The sequence below is a fragment of the Eumetopias jubatus genome, unplaced genomic scaffold (genome assembly GCF_037043125.1).
Source record: "Eumetopias jubatus isolate StellerSeaLion01/CBP00866 unplaced genomic scaffold, mEumJub1_p1.0 scaffold_3, whole genome shotgun sequence".
Lineage (NCBI taxonomy): Eukaryota > Metazoa > Chordata > Mammalia > Carnivora > Otariidae > Eumetopias > Eumetopias jubatus.
This window is the reverse complement of record NW_028274809.1, coordinates 179,905,263-179,928,597: the sequence shown is the minus strand read 5'-3', so window position 1 is coordinate 179,928,597 and position 23,335 is coordinate 179,905,263. Positions and strand designations below refer to the sequence as shown.

At 38.5% G+C, this 23,335-nt stretch overlaps 1 protein-coding gene and 1 pseudogene across 1 annotated transcript in view; both read left to right on the top strand.

Annotated features, from left to right (window-relative positions):
- UGGT2 (UDP-glucose glycoprotein glucosyltransferase 2) overlaps positions 1 to 23,335 on the top strand; it is a 170,400-nt gene that overhangs the window by 70,277 nt on the left and 76,788 nt on the right. Inside the window, exons 12-16 of the mRNA XM_028112040.2 lie at positions 533 to 683; positions 9,760 to 9,879; positions 10,819 to 10,904; positions 11,456 to 11,591; positions 18,148 to 18,279. Of these exons, the coding sequence (XP_027967841.1) occupies positions 533 to 683; positions 9,760 to 9,879; positions 10,819 to 10,904; positions 11,456 to 11,591; positions 18,148 to 18,279 (625 nt within the window). The remainder of the gene's footprint in view (positions 1 to 532; positions 684 to 9,759; positions 9,880 to 10,818; positions 10,905 to 11,455; positions 11,592 to 18,147; positions 18,280 to 23,335) is intronic.
- LOC114215892 (U4 spliceosomal RNA) lies at positions 10,623 to 10,780 on the top strand (annotated as a pseudogene).

The following is a 23,335-nucleotide window of genomic DNA, read 5'->3' as shown; positions in this document are numbered from 1 at the left end:
GATGTTGTTATTTTTTAGCAGTGGTATTTTCTGTCATGTTTAAGAGCTCTCAGAGTATTATATATATGATTAGAAATTTTTATATGTATTTCAAACAGATGTGAACTTTCATGCTTTAATGGCTTTTTCTGTGCTAAAATTTTATATTTTAGGTCCTATTTGAGCTTACCTTGTTTTAATAGTAGATTTACCAAAATAGTGACCTAGGATATTTTCCCCTTCATTTTTGGCTCACTCAGGGGTGAGCATATCTTCACTTCTTTGCTAAAGAATGTAATAAATATACCTTGTTTCCTTACCTTTTAAATAATAAGATTTTGTCACCACACACAGAAAGTCAACATGAGTTTACCCTAGGTAACTAATTAGAACTCCTTGTCTTGTTTGTTAATGAGTTTAATAATATTTTTTCCTGCTGTTAATAAAAATACCAGTGGAATTCGTTTCTGATGCTTTAAGAAAACTATAAACTTTAAAGGTTTTTTTTTTAATTTGGCGAATCAAAATAAAACTTATTTTTTTTCTTTAAAAGTCTTTTGGATATGCTGAAACTAGAAGGAAAAATGATGAATGGCCTCCGTAATCTTGGGATCAACAAAGAAGATATTAGCAAATTTTTAAAATTAAACTCACATGTTTTGGACCCTACCTATGCATTAGATATTAGGCATTCTTCTGTAATGGTAAGTGCTCGTGTAATTCCTTGTTTTTAAAACCTTTAGATTTAAGACTTAATATAAAACCAAATATTGGCAGGCTTTCAAATAAATTTAAGCATTTTGAAAGAGGTTGCAGAACTCAGAAGAAAAGTGAAAATACGGACTCATCCCCCTCTCATTCTCATATCTTTTCTCCCCTTCTTCCTGTTCTCTGCATTTCTTCTCAAGAACTCACCCCTTCAGGATCCTTTCCAGCTTTAAAAAAAAAACAAACAAACACGAACAACCAAGTAACCCCATGAGCAACAGCAACAAAACATCAAATAGTTAAATCTGAGGCATGTAAGAACACAGCCTACTACCGTGAGAACCTTGCCTGGCCAGCTTACAGGGGCCTCCAAGCGTCTGGTCTGTGCTACCACCTGCGGAAATTGGGATTCTGCTCACCTCACCCCGCTTGCAGCGAGGGTGCTGTGCCATCCTCAGTGTGGCCTGTGAGGCTGTCAGTGGCCTTCTCCCTCCTTTCGTTTCTTAGACTGTGAAGTACTCCTTTCACCACTTTCCCTTCTCTCTCTTGCCAGGGAAGCAATGCTTCCCCTCTTTATCCAGTCGACTCCCACTCTTCCTTCAGGCTTTGCTCCAAGCAGTACTTCCTGAGAGAAGCTGACCTCAGTTACCCAGATTAGAAGATGTTTTCATTATAGGCATTGTATTGAGGAGCCCCAGGATCAGCTTCAGGCTCAGTGATACGCTAAAGGGACTCAGGAAGCCTCACAGTTGTTAGACTCTCCATTACAAGCTATTAGAGCAGCAGAGGGAGAGAGAGCATGAGGCAAAGGCCAGAGGAAACCAGGCGGGAGTTTCCAAGAAGCTGCTCCTCATGGAGTCATAGACAACATGCTTGATTTCATGTGTGACAATCCATGCCGGGCTAGCCTGACCCGGGAGTTCAGGGTTCGAAAAGGAGTCTGTCATGTGGGAATGTAATGCCTGTGTGACTGATCTCAGTCACTGAAGCTCCAGACCCTCCAAGGAAAAGCGGGTATTCATCCTCATGTTCACAGAAACTCCATACAAACCTCTACAGCATGCAGCAGGACCCTCAGCATGGGAGGAACGGTATCAGAACATTTCAAGAGTGAGTTCTCAGAAGCCAACCTAGAGAACCTTTGTCACAGAAACAGGCCCTTCCAGGGAATGTACAAGGTGCAAGCAAGCTGGCCCGCTGAGTTAACCCTTTCTACCCCCCCACATACACACATGTGTGTGTTTGTATATATACATATTTATTATGTTACAGAACTACCAGTCCTTCCATACACTTTGCACAGTGAATTATTATAATTTTATAAATTTGTCCTATGATTCTTTGATGTCTTTGTTTCTTACTAGACTATATAAACTTCTTGAAAGTAGGAATTTTATCCATTTTTTTCTCACCATTATGTCCTTGGTTTTAGTAGGTATTCAATAAACAAATATTCTTTGAACAAAATAAGTAAATATTTCAAACCAACATAAAACATAATTTGTAACAATGAAACTCTGAGAACATTCTAATTACAGCACAATCAATATAAATATGTCCATATCATCATGATTTAACAGTGTAAAAAAGTATAACTATTAGAAATGAGATAATAAAAGTATTACCTGGCAGATTATATAACTAAAACTCCCCCAAAACAGCATTTTAATTAATAAGACCTTAGTAAAATGGGTTTGAAGTGACAGTAAGCAGGTCAAAAGCTGTATTTCCAAAAACCATCTGGAAAACATGGTGATTTATTCATAATAACATAAAAATTCAGATACCTTGATAATATCTTTATGTAATAATCTTAATAACCAATAATAAAAACTACAGCTTAACTGAGGAAATGCAGAAGGGTAGAAGGACACCTGGACAGACTATTAACTGGCGCAGACTTGGAAGCAGCTGTGGCTGTGGCATCCTTCCAGTGTTTATAGATTTTGATCTGAGTAATTTCCCTGGAAAGTACCATCAAGAAATAGTAGGAAATGGAGGAAAGTATTTATTCCCAAAGATATGATCATTGCTGCATATTCTTAAAACAAAATAGAAATGAGTTAAGTATATAACAGAGAAATATTGTAAATTGTATATCCATGTGTTCGGGTGTTTTATTCAGACTCAGAATCATGCTTATAATCATGCTTCAGCAACCAGGAACAATGGCTGTGCTCTCATGTTAAGTAAGAAATACAGGCTTACATGATACTATCATGTATAAAGATGGACAGAAGATCCAGAGGAAATAAAATGTTATTAATGGGTGATGTGGTTTAATAGGTAGTTGTGGGGTTTTTTTTTCATGCTTTTCTGTAAATTCCAAATTTTTAGCAATGGGTATGTATGACTTATGTGATCAGAAAAAAAAAATGGGAAAAAAAACCTCTCTGACCATCTTGCTAATTGTCTCATGTAAATATTTAAGGGATTTTCTTGGAAATGTTCAGTTATTACAGTTACTTTTGTCCTACCCAACCAGCCTTCCCATCTACAAATTTGGTCCTCCCTCCAAGAATCACAGAAAGATAACAGCACCAAAGAAATGCTGTACATTCCCTGAGACTCAGGGCAAGTTACATAAGTTCTGAATTAGTTACCATTGTATTTTCTAGAGCACTAAGTGCGTTGTTATAAATGTTTATCTATCCTTACTGTGTTTTCCTGCTCTTTAGACCATCTTCTCTCATTGGCTGGATTTTACTTTGACTTGGATACCTTTAAGCTCAGTTAACAAACGTGTTCTCTAAAAATGTTTTATCAGAAAAAGGAATGACCATGTTAGTAATCTTAATACTTTGGGACTTTTATTTTAAGCCCTTATGCTTTTAAACATTTGTAGAAGAGCACTGGGAGCATGGGCCCTGGTAAGGAAAGGAGGGCCGTAAGTTTCAAGACCACCCTGAAGAAGAAAGGCATCTATAAGGAAACTTTGCAGCTCCATTCGTAAAGTTACCTGGTCCCCCCAGGTTGGCAGAGGCCCGTCAGCACCAGGGAGGAGCAGCCCTGCTGCTGTCCCCATTGCCCACGCCCGGTCCACTTCACCACTGCTGGGCTGTGAGGGCTCGGACTCTGGCCCAGCTCGTGGGCGCCTGAGGAGTCGTTCTTCTCTATTCCCGCTAAGAGTGTCGGGAAGTAATTTTTTATTGAGGTAAAATATAAGATACGCTCTTTTAACCTTTTTAAGTGTATGACATGGTGGCATTAAGTACATACACAGTGTCATAAAATCTTCACCATGATCCATTTTTCCAGAACCTTTTCATCATTCCAAACAGAAACTCTGTACCCATCAAGCAGTAACTCCCCACTCCCTTCTCTCAAGCTCCCTGGTAACCACGGTTCTACTTTCTGTCCCTATGAATTTGCCTTTTCTAAGTGCCTCATAAAAGTGGAGTTATGCACTATTTGTCCATTTCAGCCTGGTGTATTTCATTAGGCTTACTGCTGTCAAGGTTCATCCATGTTGTAGCATGTATCAGAATTTTATTCCTTGTTAAAACTAAATAATAGCTTAATTTTTTAAATATTTTTTTTTGCATACTATTAAGGGAAGTTCTGTGTCTTAATTAAATGCTTTTACTTTTCCACTTGGAAAGTGCCTACTTTCAGTAGATAATTATTTGTGACACTTTATTCTGTAGATTCCTTTAAAAAAATTAACTGACACAGGGCACCTGGGTGGCTCAGTCGGTTGAGCATCCTATTCTTGATATCAGCTCAGGTCTTGATCTCGGGGTCATGAGTTCAAGTCCGGTGTTGGGCCCCACACTGGGCGTGGAGCCTACTTGAAAAAAATAAAATTAACTGCACAAAATGCAGAGCCCTGAGTTCTGAGCACTCTTTTCACCTTGGTCTGTTAGAACAGCAAAATTAATTCACACTTAAGCTTGATTTTTGCTTCATAGCATTTGCTACCACCCAATATGATATGCATTTATTATGCATTTATTAGTTTATGTATAATCTTCCAGTGGACTGTAAGCTCCACAAAAACCAGGACTTTGTTAAATATCTTCAACATCCATCAGGTCCTATCACATAGGAAGCACTCAGAAAATCTGTTGGATATCTTAATGCTAAAACAGAGCTATTCAAGAATGAAAGCAATACTTTGCTTTTAATTCTATTTCTCCCCCTGGATCTGTCTCTCCACTTTTTGTCTTTACAGAGAAAGCTGAGTAACTGAATTACATTACTTCTGACCTCTGTATTTATACCCTTCCCAAAACAAACCTTGGCAGTTTATTTCTTAAAAGTTGCTTGCTTACCAGTTGAGTAAAAACTCAAGAGAGTCATTGGGTATTCTCCCATCCCTGGTTAACCATTCTCGGTTTCTCTGTCCCAGATATCAGAAGACACAATTTAGGGCGCCTGGGTGGCTCAGTTGGTTAAGCGACTGCCTTCGGCTCAGGTCATGATCCTGGAGTCCCGGGATCGAGTCCCACATCGGGCTCCCTGCTCGGCAGGGAGTCTGCTTCTCCCTCTGACCCTCTTCCCTCTCGTGCTCTCTATCTCTCATTCTCTCTCTCTCAAATAAATAAATAAAATCTTTAAAAAAAAAAAAAAGACACAATTTAAATTTTATGTAGTTTTATTTCCTGTTTTTAGCCTTGCCACGGTACCTCAGGTTTCACTAGTATCTCATTTAAGTCAGTAAAAACAGCCATCTGATTGTATGTTTGGCTCCTTTGGATTGTAATTCCTTTTCAGTCCACAGTGGAGGGGGCTTTGGTCATATTCCACCTAAATTACCCCTGCCCCTAGTTGCAGTTTTCTGTTTTCTATCCTGTGATGTCTGTGCTGTAGTCATATTCCTGAGGTGCTTATGATCATTTTAATTCCCTTAAAGTTCCCAAGTCATCCTGGCCATTTGTCATTCTCTCAAAACAATTCTAATTCTTCATTTTTGTCACCAAGATGACAGTGATAAGATTCAAAACTAATAAACATCAATTAGCACAGGCAGAAGAAAGGAATTCTTTATCCAGATTAAGGATGTAACTTGCTACTGACAGTGAGCCCCATAATCTGTAACAGCAGTTTCCCGTCCAAGCCCCATAATGATGTAAATCAGCTCACCACAGATACTGGGTTTATCCCTAGACTCACAATTTAGTTCCATTGATCTATATCTTCCCCTTATGCAAACACCACACTATTTGATTACCGTAGCTTTGGAGTAAGTTCTGAAATTTGGAATTGTGAGTCCTCCAACTTTGTTCTTTTTCAAGATTATCTTGGCAGTCCTAGGACCCTTGCCTTTCATTATGAATTACATCATCCGCTTTCCATTTCTGGAAAAAAGTTGGAATTTTTATTGAAATTTCATTGAATACATAGATAATTTAAGGAATGTTGCTATTTTAATATATTAAGTCTTCTGATCCATGAATATGGGATGTCTTTCCATTTATTCAGATCTTCTTTATTATCTTTCAATGATGTAGCTTTTGTGGCTTTCAGTATACAAGTCTCATACTTGTTAAACCTATTTCTAAGTATTTTATCCTTCCGGATGCTATTGTAAATAGAATTGTTTTTCTTATGTTTATTTTAGGATTTTTCAGTGCCTCTGAATTTTTTTGTTGAAAACTAGGCATTTCGAATATTACAGTATGGCACTTCTGAAAGTCAGATTCTTACCTTCCCTGGGTTTATTGTTGCTGTTTGCTGTTTTGATTACTTGTTTAGTGACATCTCTGAACTAATTTTGTAAAGCCTGTATTCTTTCTTACGTGTGGCTACAGAAGTCTCTGTTACGTTCACCTAGTCATCTACTCAGTATGAGACAGAGATTTTACTTAAATGCCTGGACCCCAAAAGCATCCCAGTCTTGCACAGGGGCTCTATGTGTGTGTGGCAGATGGAGAGGGAGAAGCACACGTCGGACCCTCAGCCAGGCAGCTTGCATTCCCCTTAGCCTTCACTTGTCGCTTGCACAGACTTCAGAGTAAACCAGAGGAGGGAACTTGGGGCTTCTCAGTCTTCCCTGGGCTTGTGCACGGCCTTTTAGAATCCCAAGAATATGTCCGAACTTCTCAAAGTTCTGTTTCCCAAAACCTCTCATTCCCCAACCTTTCCTCACTAGATTTTGGTTGCTTTGCTTTCGTCCCAACTGTTTTCTATTGCTGCAGGCAGGAGCGACTAAAACATTTGCCCATAATTGTTTTCCACAAAACGGGGTAGCAGCTCTAACACTGTTATGAGTTAGGCAGGATAAAGACAAGCCCTTTTAGTGGGTTTTCTAGGGAGTCACCAGACAGTTCAAACAAAAATTAAAATTCTGTCAGAATGAGGTCCGTTCTGCTTTCTCCAGTATTGATACTGGAATTCAGGCTGTCATTTTCAAGGCTACTGATAAGCTTGGGAGCACGAGATGGGTCTAGGACAATTTTCACACTACATACCTCATGGTTCTGACTGAGATTCAGCCATTTTTCTTAAATACTCTCAAGGTTGCTGCAAGCTTTTGGTTAGTTTTCATAGTTCTTAAAATGTTGAGTTCCCCCCAATATTCTAATTTCTTGTTGCTTTTGTGTCAGGGTGGAGTTTTGAAATCCTTTACTCAGCCATTTTAGCTGATGTCACTCCCTAGAGAAAACCCAAAAGATGTAAATTTTAAGTCTTTTAAGTTCTTCACTTCTCTCAGAAAGTCATCCTCTAACACCATGACCCATCTTGTGTCCATTTGCTAAGCTATTGTAGCTCCTTGGACAGTGAGGAAATTGTCTTATAAGTTCTAATCTATTAATGACAATATCTTTTATTCAGTATCTTGGTAGGTAGCCCAGTAGATACAAAGGCCAGAGTTATGGCCAACAAAACTAATGGCCATAGATCATTGGAATATCAGTGCCAGTTGTGCATGCAGCTTTGTGAGGTCACTCTTCCAGTTATTGTTGCTGCTTCTATAAATTTACTTGAGAGTAAAAGATGGGCAGTTCAGTCTCTGGGCCTATGCAAAGCGGTTTCAGTCTTCTCTCTGAAGCCACTGCCTCTGACGTGGTGAAACACTCCCCAGAACCTCGTGTCTGGACCACTGCAGAGGCCGCCTGGTTTCTTGGGCACCACTGGTCTCCTCTCTCCTCTCCTCCGGGACTTTGAGCGGCACTTGCTAGACCACGTGCCTGTGTCATGCATCTCTCTTACCCTTCATTTTGATTTGGCATTATTTCTTTTCTCTGTGCACTTTAGTTAATATACATTCTATTGATCTGTCATCCAGGTGACTAATCACCGTCTTCCTCCATGTCCAGTCTGCAGTTAAATCTTCTTTAGAAGTTCTTACAGTTCTTAATTACAGAGTTTTAAAATCTAGAATATCCCTTTGGCTCTTCTTATGATGGATTTTTAGTTCTCTTAACATTTTCCATCTATTTTTTTTTTTTAAAGATTTTATTTTTTTGAGAGAGAGAATGAGAGACAGCATGAGAGGGAAGGGGGTCAGAGGGAGAAGCAGACTCCCCGCTGAGCAGGGAGCCCAATGTGGGACTCGATCCCAGGACTCCAGGATCATGATCTGAGCCAAAGGCAGTCACTTAACCAACTGAGCCACCCAGGCGCCCTATTTTTTCTTTAAAAATATATATATATATTAATTGTAGTTATTTTAAAGTCCTTGTCTAAGTCCCTCTGTATTGTCCGGTTTTTCTCTTTCATTTTAGTATTTGGTCCTTTTTTTTTTTTTTTTGCATGGCAGTTTTTGATTAGAGCCTGAAATTGCCTATGTAAAGTTACAGAAGCAAATGCTTGTCAGGTTTGCTGCGGCAGCCTGAGTACCAGACCTCAGTGGCTCTGTCGAGGCATGTTTCCAGGCTTCGTGGGAGCTCTTCCACTTTGTATCTTACTCCTGGGGGCTAGCCCTGTCAGTTTCTCAAATTAAAATATAATGTTTGCCAAAGTCTTAACACTTCAGACTTCAACTTCTGTCTCCTTACTGTGTAGTGGTTTTGTTTTGTGGGTTTTTTTTTTTTTTCTGGTTTTTTTGGTGGTGTTGGGGCCAGGGTGTTGCCATGGGTATGTGCAGGTTCCTAGTCAGCAAATGAGAGGAATTTGTAGAGAGATAGGACTGTTGGTTTCTTTCCTGCACTTTCCCCCTCTCTTGGATTTCCCCGCCCCTTCAACTCCTACCATTTAGGCAACCCTAATTTTGACTCCTGTCTTTCCAGCCCAATATGACTGTCACTTGCTGTTTGAATGAGTTATTCCAAGCTGTAATTTGGGAAATATCCCTAGGGACGGAATTGAGGTGAACATGGAGCTTGTCTGCTGCTGTCCTTCCTGCCTTCAAGGATTGTAACTCCTTCACTCTTGATAATTGGTTGACCCTACCTCCATGCGTCTAAACAGTAGATTATATGTTTTCCCCAGTTCTTAGCATTCTTTCAGGCAGGTGGCTTAGTCTAGTATAAACCGTTAGCTCTTGATTAGAATCAGACATCCAAAGTGTCATGTTTTATTTTCCTTATGTCTAAGGGTTAAAATTTGAGAAGGGAGGTGGAGGACCTGACTGCCTCCTATACTGCTGATAATCAAGATAAACACTTAATCTCTGTCAAGTGGTTTATGGAGAGTAATTTCTATACAATTTTATTTTTTAATATGAAAAACATGAATAGAAGAAGTCAGTTCTGGGAGGAGGGTCAGGCTTAATCTAAAAGACCATGGGAATATAAAATTGTTGCACATAATATATTCCTTAATTTAAAGAATATTCAACTGGCTTCTTATATTTAATCAGAAATATAGAAATCTTTGTGTATTTTTACTTTGAAAGAGTGAAAACTGGCTTTGAAAATGACTTAAGTGGGGCGCCTGGGTGGCTCAGTCGGTTGAGCGTCTGCCTTCGGCTCAGGTCCTGATCCCGGGGTCCTGGGATCGAGCCCCGCATTGGGCTCCCTGCTCAGCGGGAAGCCTGCTTCTCCCTCTCCCTCTGCCTGTAACTCTGCCTGCTTGTGCTCTCTATCTCTCTGTCAAATAAATAAATAAAATCTTAAAAAAAAAAAAAAGAAAATGACTTAAGTATTAGCTTAAAGCATTCACAGATTTTTGGATTCTTCTCTATAGTGGATTAATGACCTAGAAAATGATGAGTTGTATGTCACATGGCCTGCAAGTTGCCAGGAGCTTCTGAAGCCCGTGTTCCCTGGAACTATACCTTCTGTAAGGCGTAATTTTCATAATTTGGTGAGTTTTATATGACATTTTGTATACATCTTTTATAAAGGTATCAGCATTCTTTTTGGATTAGCCTGTTCTTGGTGAATAGACGTCTGTGTAATACAGAGGGAAATACTTGCCTGATGCAGCAAGCTTGAGGTGGCATTGGCCAACGAGACCTCCAAAGCCAGCGATGCTGCAAAGCTGCCTCTTCTTATTTAGATGTGCTTTTATAGTTCCGATGTGAAATTGATGAGTTACGTTCACATTTTCTGAAAGGAATTTGATTGAACTTTTTTTCCTTCTGTGTTCTAAAGAACTAATTAAGATTAAAGTTTAGTACATTTCAGGGAAAAATACGTGGATATCACTTTATCATCTATGCATATGAGTTCACTATTATAATATTAAATAACCTGATACAACTGTGAAGTGTGCAGAAAACACTTAGCAGGGGCTTTATTTTTTCTCCACAAAGAAAGTGAATATGTTATTTCCTACAGCAGTATAGAGTAAGCAGTTATATTAATGCTATTTTTTTCAAAATTCAATTACTATCTTTTAAAAATATATGTATATAGACAATCCAATGCACATTTAGAATAAGGTATTTCACTTGTTATTAAAAGTTTACTTTGTGCTATGCTTCCAAAAAGATGCGTGATCTGATACTAAATTCCATGTATTATTCAGATGTGCAGCTTTTAGAAATCCTTCATTACCTATGAAATTCCTTCTTATATAGAATTCTTTAGAATTGCCGGAAATTTAGCTTTGCGCAGTGGCAGTATCGTAGCCAATGAGGTTTATCCGAGGCGCGAATATTGCTAATAGAATTGCCGGAAATTTCTTTTAAAAAAGATTGCACCTTGAATTTCATACTTTTAGTGACAGAAACTAAACTTGAATTTCATGAAAATTCCAGAATGTTAAAATAGTGATTATAAACTATCTACTTTCTTTTAGGTTCTGTTTATTGATCCTGCTCAAGAATATACCTTGGATTTTATAAAACTTGCTGAACTTTTCTATTATCATGAAATTCCTCTTAGGTAATTGTCAATTTATAACATTAAACGGTCAGCTAAAGGAAATCCCATGATGTTCATGTTGTACCATAGAGTATTGCACAGAGTATTCATGTGGAATTCAAAGCAGTGGTGGGTGGTCTTTAGCGCCTGACACAACATGATTGTGCTATGAAACATTTACCTTTATGATAGACTCTGTTAGTCAAAGCTGCTTAGTAGTCTCGTTAACCCTGTTCATTTCCTGAGAGAGTGATCTGATCACTTTGGGTGCTTAAAGATGGATCCATTTCCCTGAGGTTGTGTTAAGAATATACTTTCCCTTTATTTTTCTGGAAAAACATGGTCATTTGATATCACCAGAGAGAGTTTGACAGTTTGGAGGAATCCATTAGGTAGACGGATGTTGGTGACTAGACATTACGAATCAAACCTTTTCAAATCTAATACTCCCTCTTCCCCCCAGTTAACACATTCTGTCCATCTAGATGTTATAGTCTAGTAATGTTGAAAAATCGTGTTGACTGTGATTCAAGGGGTAGTTGTGACATTCCTTATTCACCTTCTTTTCCCAGAATTGGTTTTGTGTTCATTGTTAACACAGATGATGAAGTTGATGGAGCGGATGACGTTGGCGTTGCTCTCTGGCGAGCTTTCAACTATATTGCAGAAGAACATGATGTATCACAGGCGTTTATTTCCATAGTACAAGTGAGTGCACTAGGTATAATTTCTTTAGACTGTACAGTGGGTTTTTCTGCATTGTAATTATTATCATTTATTATTTTTATCTTTCAAAGTTTATAAAAAACAATCATGGGGATTAATACAGACGATGAATGTGATTCTTGCAACTCCCAACTGAAATACATATTTTCCCCATTTTATAAATTAGGCAACTGACACTCTGCCAAAATAGATAGATGAATTTGCTTGAGTTCCTCCAGCTGCTAATGGAATTTAAATTGTATATTTAAGTTTAGAGGAAAACATACTCAGAGAAAATGATGAGTCAGGGAAGGATTCCTGAACCAGGTCTTGAAAAAATCATGAATAAAAAAGATTACTGCAAACTTAAATATTCTAAATGACAAGGTATGCAGACCCTTCCTAGAGAATTTCAGAGGAGAAGGAGATCACTTCATGACAGCAAATTAGGTAGAAATAGCAGGATGGGTACTGAATTTGACAAAGAGATTGTATAAAAAAAAAAGTTTGAAACTGGCAAGAACTTAAAGAACAATAAGAAATGGGAAGATTATTTCATAATCGAAGTTTTGAAACTATTATGGCCCATTTTGGAAACAGATGTATTAAAGAACTGTATTGTTATTAAGAAAGTCAAACCATAGCTGAAAAACTAGCTTTTGTTCATTTTAAAATTCATTGGTCTTTTCGCTTTCACCCACTATTATAACAAGGAATGGTTCTTCAAAGTGAGCGTGTGAAATTACCAAAGCCCTGTATACTCCCTGCCCTGCTTCCATAGCTCCTGGGAAAACCACTGAATACCTCATGAACTCAGTGTCCTGCCGCGCAGAAACTACCAGAGCCTCAGTGACTTGGGGATACACTTTGTTCTGTAAAATAGTGCTGTGGATTACGTGTCACTTTTGTATCTCAGGCTATTACTTTTATTAACTGATTGGTGTAAGAATTTATAAGGGGCTTAGACTGACATAGCTTTTATTGAAGTCTGGCCACCTTATTGTGAAAGGATCAGTATGATAGTCAAAACTAAGAACCTTGAAGACCTTTTGAAATTCTCCTTATCTAAGTTATCTTAATTCTCTCTATTGACTCTCTATTCTGGAAGTGCTTTGTATCAGACATAAATTTGCATGTGAATTCATACTTCGCAATCACTGGCCTTTTGAATTATCTACTGTGATGTTTAGCGTAATACTGTAATATCTTGGAAGACCAAATTATACTTGAAACCATAGGTTTCCATACAGCGCAGCATGAAAGTATTAAATATGTGCTATAGCCTACAAGTTGTACTAAGCAATTAGAGGAAAGAGAGGGAAAAATGTGTGAGGAAGGAATATTTATAGCATACTAGAATCCACCAGGGTCTGAAGTGTGCAAATGTTGGCGGTTATTTAGACTATGTATGCTTCAACCCTAAAATTTTTGTAGCCCATAGAAAACCAAAACATGATTGAGCTAACATCCTATTGGGAGTGTATTGTATTGTATCCTTCAGATGACTTAGCTTTACTAATTTAGAATAATTTGAGCAAAATCTAGTCTTTTAGTAAAATATGTGAATTATAAAATCTCTTTAATATTTTTTCATTTCAATGAACAAATTATTGTATCTAAGTTAGGTAATTTGAAAATATGGTATCAGGAGAAAGAGGAATGTAGTAGAAGATCAAAATTTATAAGTATATGAAAATTTTTGACATGTGATAGAGAATTATAGAGGAGGTACAGTATTTATATGGTAAAATAATCAGACTGTGTATCTCAGCTCTCCAGAGTGGCTATGCGAACTTACTAATTTAATTTTCTCTTCCTACCTTGCAAGATTGAGATTTAAAAAAATGTTGGGCGCCTGGGTAGCTCAGTCATTAAGCATCTGCCTTCAGCTCAGGTCATGATCCCAGGGTCCTGGGATCGAGCCCCACTTCAGGCTCCCTGTTCAGCGGGGGGGCCTGCTTCTCCCTCTCCCACTCCCCCTGCTTGTGTTCCCTCTCTCACTGTCTCTCTCTCTCTCTCTGTCACATAAATAAAATCTTAAAAAAAAAAAAGATTTAAAAAAATGTATGTTATGTACTTGATGAATATTTGTTGAATGCATGTTTGAGAATGCAGAAGTACTTTAAGCCTTCAACATTTGTCTATGATGGGGTAATTGACAACAGATTAACCATCTCACAGTAAGCAAGTATAAAACTGGACAAAATACATGAAAGAAGTTGGTTTTCAAAAGTTGAACAAGAGCTAACATGAACTATGATCCTTGCAAAAAGATCGAAATAAAAATATTCACAGGTAGAGATGGAGAGAATTCTTGCTGCGTCAAAAGAAATACTAAAGGAAATCCTTCAGGCTGAGAGGAAGTGACACCAGATGGTAACTCACACTCACAGAAAGAAATGAAATGGTAGCTGTAAATAAAATGTAAATATATGGATACATACAAAAGGCTATAAGAATATATCCTATTGCATTTAAATTGCACAAGTTTAAATAAAACAAATTTTAACATAGATATAATACATATGACAGTAATTGTACAAAGGAACAGAGGATTAAATAGATCTATTTTGGAACTTAAAATTCAATATTTTGTCAACATAAAGTTAGCCTTCGGAGGGAGTAGATTGTAGTAAATTGGCACAACTGGATATCCACAAGCAAAATGATGAAACTGGATCCCTATCTTATACCATACACAAAGGTCAACTCAAAATGGATTAAAAAGTTGAAGACCTGAAACTGTTTCCTGAAAGAAAACACGGGGTAAGCTCCTTGACATTGATCTTAGTGATGATTTTTTTGGATTTGATGACAAAATCAAAGGCAACAAAAGCAAAAATAAACAGGGGATTTATATCAAAATAAAATGTGTCTGCACAGCAAAGGAAACCATCAATGCAATGAAATGGCAACTGTGGAACAGGAGAACATATTTGCAAACTACCTATTCAGTAAGGAGTTAATGTCCAAAATACATAAGGAATACATATAACTCAATAGCAAAAAAAAGTAACCCAATTAAAAAATGGGCAATAGATCTGAATGGACATTTTTCCAGAGAAGACCTACAGATGACCAGCAGGTATATGAAAAGGTGCTCAACTTGATTAATCATCAGGGAAATGCAAATCAAAACCGACAGTGAGCTGTCACCTCACACCTATAGGGGGGTTTGTTACCAGACAATCAAGATGACAAATGCTGGCACGCTGTAGAGAAAAGGGAACCCTCTGAGAATGTAACTGGTATAGCCATTATGGAAAACAATCTGGAGCTTCCTCAAGAAATTTAAAATAGGATGACAGTATGAACCAGCAACCCCATTTCAGCTGTTTCCAAAGGAAATGAAATAAACGAAATCAGTATCTCAAAGAGTTATCTGTACTCCCATGTTTACTGCAGCAGTATTCACAATCGCCAAGGTATGGAAATGACTTTGTATCCATCGGTGGATGGACAAAGAAAATGTGTGGTGTGTATGTATACATACCTCAGAATGTCATTCACCCTTTAAAAAGAAGGAAATCCTGCCATTTGTGACAACATGGATGAACCTGGAAAGCATAAGGCGAAGTGAAATATATCAGACAAAGAAGGATGAATACTGTATAATATCACGTGTATGTGGACTCTAAAAAGGCTGAACTCTTAGAAACAGTAGAAAAGTGATTGGTCAGGGGGGTGGGTGAAATGGGGAAATGTTGGTCAAAGGTACAAACTTCCGATTATGAGAGGAATAAGTTGGGTCACCTGGGTGCCTCAGTCGTTAAGCGTCTGCCTTTGGCTCAGATCATGGTCCCAGGGTCCTGGGATGGAGCCCCGCATCGAACTCCCTGCTCAGCGGGAAGCCTGCTTCTCCCTCTCCCACTCCCCCTGCTTGTGTTCCCTCTCTCGCTGTGTCTCTCTCTCTTGTCAAATAAATAAAATCTTAAAAAAAAAAAAAAAAAGGAGTAAGCTCTGGAGATCTTATGTACAGCATGGGGACTGGTTGATAATGCTGTACTGTATAATTGAAATTTGCTAAGAGTAGAATTTTAATGTTCTCACCAAAAAAGGAAGAAAAATATGTGTGAGGTGCTGGATATATTAGTTAATTCAATGGTGGGAGTCCCCTCACACGGTGTGCATTTATCAAGCCATCGTGTTCTACACTTTAAATGTATTGCTGTGTTATTTGTCAGTTATGCCTTAATGAAGCTAAAAAAGAGAAAAATAAAATTTATATGAAGAAGTAAAGACCCCAGATTGCTATTTTTGCTTACCAAGGTATGTAACAGTTTTAAAATTTGTAAAATGTATAAGAAGATTGAATCATTATATATCTAAGTGGCTTATGCTAGACATTCTAGCTGCCTGAGATAGCTTAAGAATATCTACTATTTGAAAATGACTAATTTGTAAGATGACTAATATCAGTAACTTTTCATATATAATTTTTGCCTTATTCAAGATCTCATTTTTTCTAATCCTTATTTATGTTTTACAGAAGGCTAAAATTTTTGCTTTTTGTTTTTTTAGTTACTAAGATCATAGCATGCTCGGCTTGATTATGAGGAGGAAACTTGCCTATAAATTGAGAAGCTTGTAAAATTAAACTGTGGGACCTAATTATAGACCTGAGCCTTTTCTTCAAGGAATAGGTCACTAGGTTTACAGTAAGAAAAGGAAAAGGTTATCATGAGGAATAGTGTGGGGCTTCCGTCAGGCCTCATATGAGGACTGTCTCTGGCAATAATGGGGGACTCAACATTCTTTTTTTTTTAAAAAAACTTAATTGACATTAGAGAGAGAGAGTGTGTGTGTGTGTGTGTGTGTGTGTGCGTGCGCACGCACAAGCAGAGGGAGAGGGAGAAGCAGCCTCCCTGCTGAGCAGGGAGTCCCTCCTGGGGCTCAATCCCAGGACCCTGGGATCATGACCTGAGCCAGAGGCAGATGTTTAACAAACTGAGCTACCCAGGCATCTTCAAAATAACATTCTTAACTGATGCAGGTTTCCCCCGCTTCTGAGTAGAGCATTCCTGTGAAACTTCTGTAACAAACCCAAATGGTGTAAAAAAGCAGTAATCTTCAGTTGATATGGAAAAAATTTTGAGCATTCTCCAGAACCAAAAAATAACCTCTTTTAGGCTTTTCTGACATCTTAGGACACATCTTGCTAATGATATGCACAGAATAAATTGAAAGAAAGCACAGATGTTCACAGACACGGTTCAAGCTCTGGATCCCGAGTTGTAGTTCCTGGGGAAGGAGGCTGGCGGGGCCAGTCACACTGCAAAACAAACACTAAATGCTATTTTCACTTTCTACCGTTTTTCATAAAAATGAAAATCCTCTTTGGATTTCTTTTGGTTAGTGAAAACAGATACTGATGTCACTCTCTTAAAAGAAAAATAGCCTAACATGATCTTTTGAGAAGTGAGAGATACCTGTATATCAAAATGGTACTTGATGGTGTTTGTAAGTACAAGTTTCTTCTGCTTGGGAAGTTTTCCCCCAGAATGCCTTAATGCTAACTCAGTGTTCATATTTATGTCTCAGCTGAGGCATCTGCTCAGAGATGCCTTCTCTCCTGATGCAGAGCTGTCCCTTACCCCATGCCTAGCAGAGATCCTGGGGCATAGTAGAGGATCTATAATGAGGGAGAAATGAAGCAAGAAAATAAAGGAGCTACAGTTTATATCATGCCACTGTGCTTACAACATCTGAGTGGGGGGCGGGGAGAACGGAGGTACAGAGGAAACCTAGTTAAGGTCTTTACTGGAGAGCAATCAGGAATGAAAATAAAGCCTTTCTGAAATAAGCCATTTAAAATATTTTATATAGGGGTGCCTGGGTGGCTCAGTCAGTTGGGTGTCTGCCTTTGGTTCAGGTCATGATCCCGGGGTCCTGGGATTGGGCTCCATGTCTTTCCGGCTCCCTGCTCAACGAGGAGCCTGCTTCTCCCTCTGCCTGCCGCACCTCCCGCTTGTGCTCTCTGTCACTATCTCTGTCTCTCTCTCTCTCAAATAAGTAAATAAAATCTTTTAAAAATATATTTTACATATACCTTTTTAAATGAAAGGAGCTGGGACACCTTGGTGGCTCAGATGGTTAAGCATCTGCCTTCAGCTCAGGTCATGATCCCAGGGTCCTGGGATCGAGCCCCACACTGGAGACTGCTCAGCAGGTAGCCTGCTTCTCCCTCTCCCCCTGCTTGTGCTTTCTCTCTCTCAAGTGAATAAATAAAATCTTAAAGAAAAATAAAGGGAGCCATTATTTTGCCAGGAATCACAGTGTCTAGTTTGATCAAAATGGAACATAACATAAATTTGTTCTGGTATTTTGAAAGCTACAGAATATTCACAAAACCATTTTTATTGGGAGATGATCTATTGTGTGGTTAAAATGATTTATCTGTGTGGGTGGGGGACATGTTTATATATGTACATATGTGGTATACTTAGAACTTACAAAGTATAAAGTATATTTTTATTTTATATAAACCTGCACACTCAGGGAAAGAAAGAAAACTATTGCCATAAGATGAAAATTAATTATAAGATCTTTATTTCTACAGATGTACCAAAAAGTGAAGAATGACAATATGCTCACTGTAGACAATGTGAAGAGTGTTCTCCTAAATCTATTTCCAGATGCTAATATTTGGGATATTTTGGGAGTTCATTCTAAATATGATAATGACAGAAAGGTAAGTTGAAATGCAGATTTTCAAAAATATGATCCAAGAAACTTTCACTATAATCTCATGAATAAATGATCTCAATATAGTTAACTCATGATTTGGGTTTTAGACCCTCAGAAAGAAGGGAAATTTAACACCTCTGAATGATGCAAGTTGTATACGAGTACTCAAATTGCCATTATTAACCTTTCGAAAAGTATGAGACGAGAATTGTCAGGATTTACAGGATAGGAAACTTGAATGTAGACTCTTTTTTTAATTTGAGGCAGAGAGAGAGCACAAGTGGGGAGGAGGGTCAGAGGGAGAGGGAGAAGCAGGCTCTACGCTGAGCAGGGAGCCGATGTGGGGCTCGATCCCAGGACCCCAAGATCATGACCTGAGCCAAAGGCAGACGCTTAACCTACGGAGCCACCCAGGTGCCCTGAATGTAGAATTTTAAAGAATGTAATTTGTACTTTCTTAAGAAGAAATGGAAAGCTGGCTTTTTAGATAAATGCTAGGACAAGAACCAAACTTGGGAAGATGGAGCATCACTGGGGCTGAATTTCTCATGCCCATACAGATTTCAAGTGTTTTAGATGGGTTCTTGCATTTTATAAGAGCTTTTAGACCGCAGATCTGGTCCTGTCTCCATGCTAACCATTGAAGGTCAGGATCATTGGCTTTGTAATGTCCCACCTGACTCAGCCCCTGTTTAACTCCTTAGTCTCACCTCTCATGACTCTTTTCCTTGCTCTTTTGTTCTTGCGCAGGGAGACTAGTTCAGGTTCCCGAGTGGGTTCCTACTTCTCACCAGAGGGCCTTCATGTGCTTTTTCCCACCATTGGTTCATGCACTCTGCCTCCCTTCTCTTCTAGCCTGTGTGTGCTTCTCTGTAGCTCCTGGCTTTAATGTTACTTTGGGGGAAAAGTAACACTTTGGGAAGAACTTCTGGGAAGCCTTTCCTAACCCTCCACCTGAGATTAAGTTGCTCGTGCTAACATCACATGCTAATACTGCACACTCCTGCATAATGCTGGTTACAGTGGGCTGTTCATTACCTACCTTCTCCCTGGACTGCATCCTCCCTGGGAGCAGGGATCATGTCTCCTGCTGGGTCTTGCAGGCCCAGGGCCCAGCGACTGGAACATAGTGTGTCGTCAGTAAACATCTCCTGAGTGACATGACTGAGGAGGCAGGGCCATCTGAGAACGAAGGTTATGTTGTAGGATGGAACTTCACGAGAGCAGTGAGGTTTTAGAAATTGCTGCTCTGGGGGCTAGGAAAGGCGGTATGGTGAAGCCATATATAAAAATGGCTATGATGCCAAATTACTGCTGGAGTTGCCTACCATAAATTTACAGGAGCATCAATCTCTTTCTTTTTAAAGAAAGTCCAAAATATCAGGCATATGAATGAAGGAAGATAGCTGGATAAAGTGCTGTGAGGCTGAAATGTTAGGAGCTGGATGTGGCATTGGCATAAGAAGCCCAAAGCCTGTGAGGAGACCTCTGGGGCATGTGTAGGCTGCTTAGAAACGGAAGCGAAGCCAGGAAGCCAGAGGTCTGGGGGTCCCAGTGCAATTGAAAAGCCGGTGTGGTAGGAATTAGGGATTATTTTTAGTTCTGTAAGAATGTTTTCCAAATGATAATTTCTAACCTGAGAATGAGTTTCATTGATATTTTTCATTACTATATTTTCATATGATGAAAAACAAAACTAAAAAGCAACCAAGATGAACTTTCTTTTGGGGCCAAAGTTGCATGGAGGCATCTCTTATAATAAAATAATCACAAGCTAAGGAAATTTAGAAAGAAAATTATTTTTTATGCGTACTCTTCAGGTACTCTTATGGGGAGAAGGAACACAAATTTCCTGTAGTGACTATATAAACTCATGGAATAGAAAAACAGTGAGTTTTTAAATATTAAGGATCCTATTTGCACAGGTTGAAAGCAAAAGGTTGCACCATTTGGGTTTTAATATCAGCTGATGGTGAGTGATAATGATAGGAGTCCTGGAAGTAATTCCATACTTAGACCTTACATGCTGTGCTTTTCTTTTTCTTTCTTCTTTTTTAATAGAAGTGGGCTCTTCTCTGCTTGCTACTCACTGGTAGAGCACAATTTCTATTCAGACTTTACTTTCCTTAGGGACTGACGCTTGTGCAAGAATCGTATCTATTAAGCATGACCGATAGATGCATAATGGTGATACTAAGAACCACTTCTTATGGGAGAGTAAAAATTTTTTTCTGATTGATTTGCCCTTTTTTAAAATGAGTCTGATACTACTTACTGATTTTTTACTAAGTTGTGTGTGCTTTGTTTCTTAAGAACCCTTCTCTGGTTCAAATCAGTTATGGTATTTAAAGCCTTTTATAACACCTGTGTACCTGAGGCTGTTAAGTGCATTAAAATAAAATACATTCCTAAGAACAGCTGGCAAGAAATATTGAAGCTGTTTATTTCAGTGTAATATATTAAAAAGTTTAAAATATTATTCATAATCTAACTTGTATATGGAAAGAAATGGATTCATTTACTCGTGTCTGTTGTAGGTAAATATAACAGTAATGTCTGCTGTGATACAAGTGAATTTGAGATATTACAGAGCCAAAACATGATACTTATTATCAGATGCCATAAAAATGTCATCTGAATAACACCATGTTACCATCAAATATTGGAATTCACAACCCAATAGTATTGTTTCCCATTAATTGCCTTTCTTGCCTTTCATACCATATGTGGATATAAATGTCGTCTCCAGCTGGACTATACTTCAAGAAAAGGGGTCTTACTCTTTTGTATTCCTCCAGTTTTGTATTTGCAAGTCTTAAGTTTTAGATATATTTGCTGAGTTCCTGTTATAGTGACTGGGGCTTGAGCTCTCTTCTACCTCCCTACCTTCACTTGGTCTCTCCAAGTCCAGGGGCATTACTTAAAATATTTAAAAAAATGTTGTGGCTTCAAGAGCAGCCAGTCGGAGAGTCAACCGGAAGCAGATCCCAGAGCTGGAGTGGAGTCTTTAGGCCCTTGTGCTGACGGTCACCCTGTAGTGGCTGAATCGTGTTGACCTTGAGGGTCTGGGAAAGAGGTCAAGGTGCTTCTCATGGGCAATCACCATCCCAGGACAGCAGCTATTTACCAACTGGTACAGATATATTTCAATACCTCAAGAAGTGGTAAAGCCTGTCCAGTGCAAACCAGCTGATTATCAGGTCTGTTTTTAACACATTTTGGTTAAGTGAATATTTAGTGTGTGTGACTTTTTAAATATTCCTTGCTTAGTAAATCAAATACTGTAGCAACTTGGTTTTTTTTTAACTTTAAGAATTACTTCATTTTTTATTACCCATTTTCCATAGTATTCTTCTTTATTGCAAATGTATCCAGATAGTAGGTAGGACAGATAACCTATCCAGAAATTTTCTTACAAATAAACACAGCAATTAACAAACAAGCACCTTCTTCATTCACACCAGCCCCTAGAATGCTCTTCCGTAGCCATGCCCACTCTTTCTCTAAAGTGAACTGGTCATGTTTTGGACAAATGAATACAGCTTCCTTCCTTTCTGGGTCTGCCTTTGCCACTTCATTTTACAGGTCTCTGCTTTATCTCTGGTTTTGTGAGTACTATGCCTTTCCTATTTATTTATGATTTATTTCTGATTTTACTCCTCTCCCAGGTAAACATGCATGATAGAAAAAATACTTTAACTCTTTTATGGTTAAAAATCTTATGCTACATTTCCATCTTATTGGTAGTTGGACTGGATGATCCTTTTTCTTCCAAGTTTTGGAGGCTGTCTTTACTATCTCCTGTCTTCTAGTAGGCTACGGAGACCAGTGTTATCATTCTGATTTTAATTCCTTTGTCTTTCTGCTTTATTTAATTATGTATTTATCCAGTTTGAAAGCTTTTAGAATCTTTTCCTCCCTGGTGTTTGGAAATTTCATGACGGTATGTCTTTGTATTGATCCTCTTTCAATCAGTGTATTGGGTATTTGGTGAGCTCCTTCTACTGGAGATTTATGTCCATCAATTCTGGGAATTTCTTTATTTCTCTAATGTTTTCCTTCATTTTTTTCTGTCCTTTCTGAATCTTTTCAGTTGAGTCTCTGTTTGCTTTTTCTTCTTTTTGTATTCCTTTGTCCTTTTCATTCAATTTTTAAAAATTCTCTGGAGATCTTTCTTCTATTCCTTTTTTATAGCATTCAGTTTTTCTTTCATGGACACAATATATATATATATATATTTTTTATCTAAGAGTGTTAATTTTGTGATGTGTTCTTCTCCCTGCATTACCTCTGCCCTCTACATCTTCCCTTTTTTTCTTCATTTTGATTTCTCTCTTTTGTGTTTGAAGCATTTGTCAAATGTCTTATGATATCTGGTTATCTTTCCACATGTCAGTATGAAACCCTAAAAAGCTGATGACAAATACATGGTTCTTATGAGTTGGTGAGCCTCACTCGGGGAGCTGAGCTGACTTTCTCGATTAAAGCAGATTCTTCAAATAAGAATTATTTATTTTGCTCTTAGAAGGAGTACATGTGGCAGACGAGAGGGTGGAGAGGGTGCAGGTGTCGAAGGTGAGGGCACAGGATATGTGCGGGAACAGATGTGGTCACCGCCTGGGTGTGAAGGATGGGCACTCTCCTTTAATCTCCTGCCTGGTCTCCATCCCCTTTCTCCGCCTGCTGTCACCCAAGCTAGCCTTTGTGATTCAGTTTCTGCAGAGAGTAAGAAAAGCAGGACACTGTGGCTTTGCAGCGTTGAGACACAACTACCCTGTGTGCAGACTCTCGGCCATTTGGGCACTCTGCTCTCATCCTCCCTCTGGGGCACCGAATGTCTCCAGGGATGCTGAAAAATGTTCACGTTCTCTTCTGTCTAAACAGATGTGACTTCCCTTTTTACTTTGCTTACCTGCTTTTTATCTTTTCTCCTGTTTTTTCTTGACCCTTGTGGGCTCATATTTTCTATTATTATATTCTCACTTCAGTGAAATGTGTGAGGAGAGGAGAGATGAGCACATGTGTGGATAAATCTACCATATTTAATCAGAAACCCACTT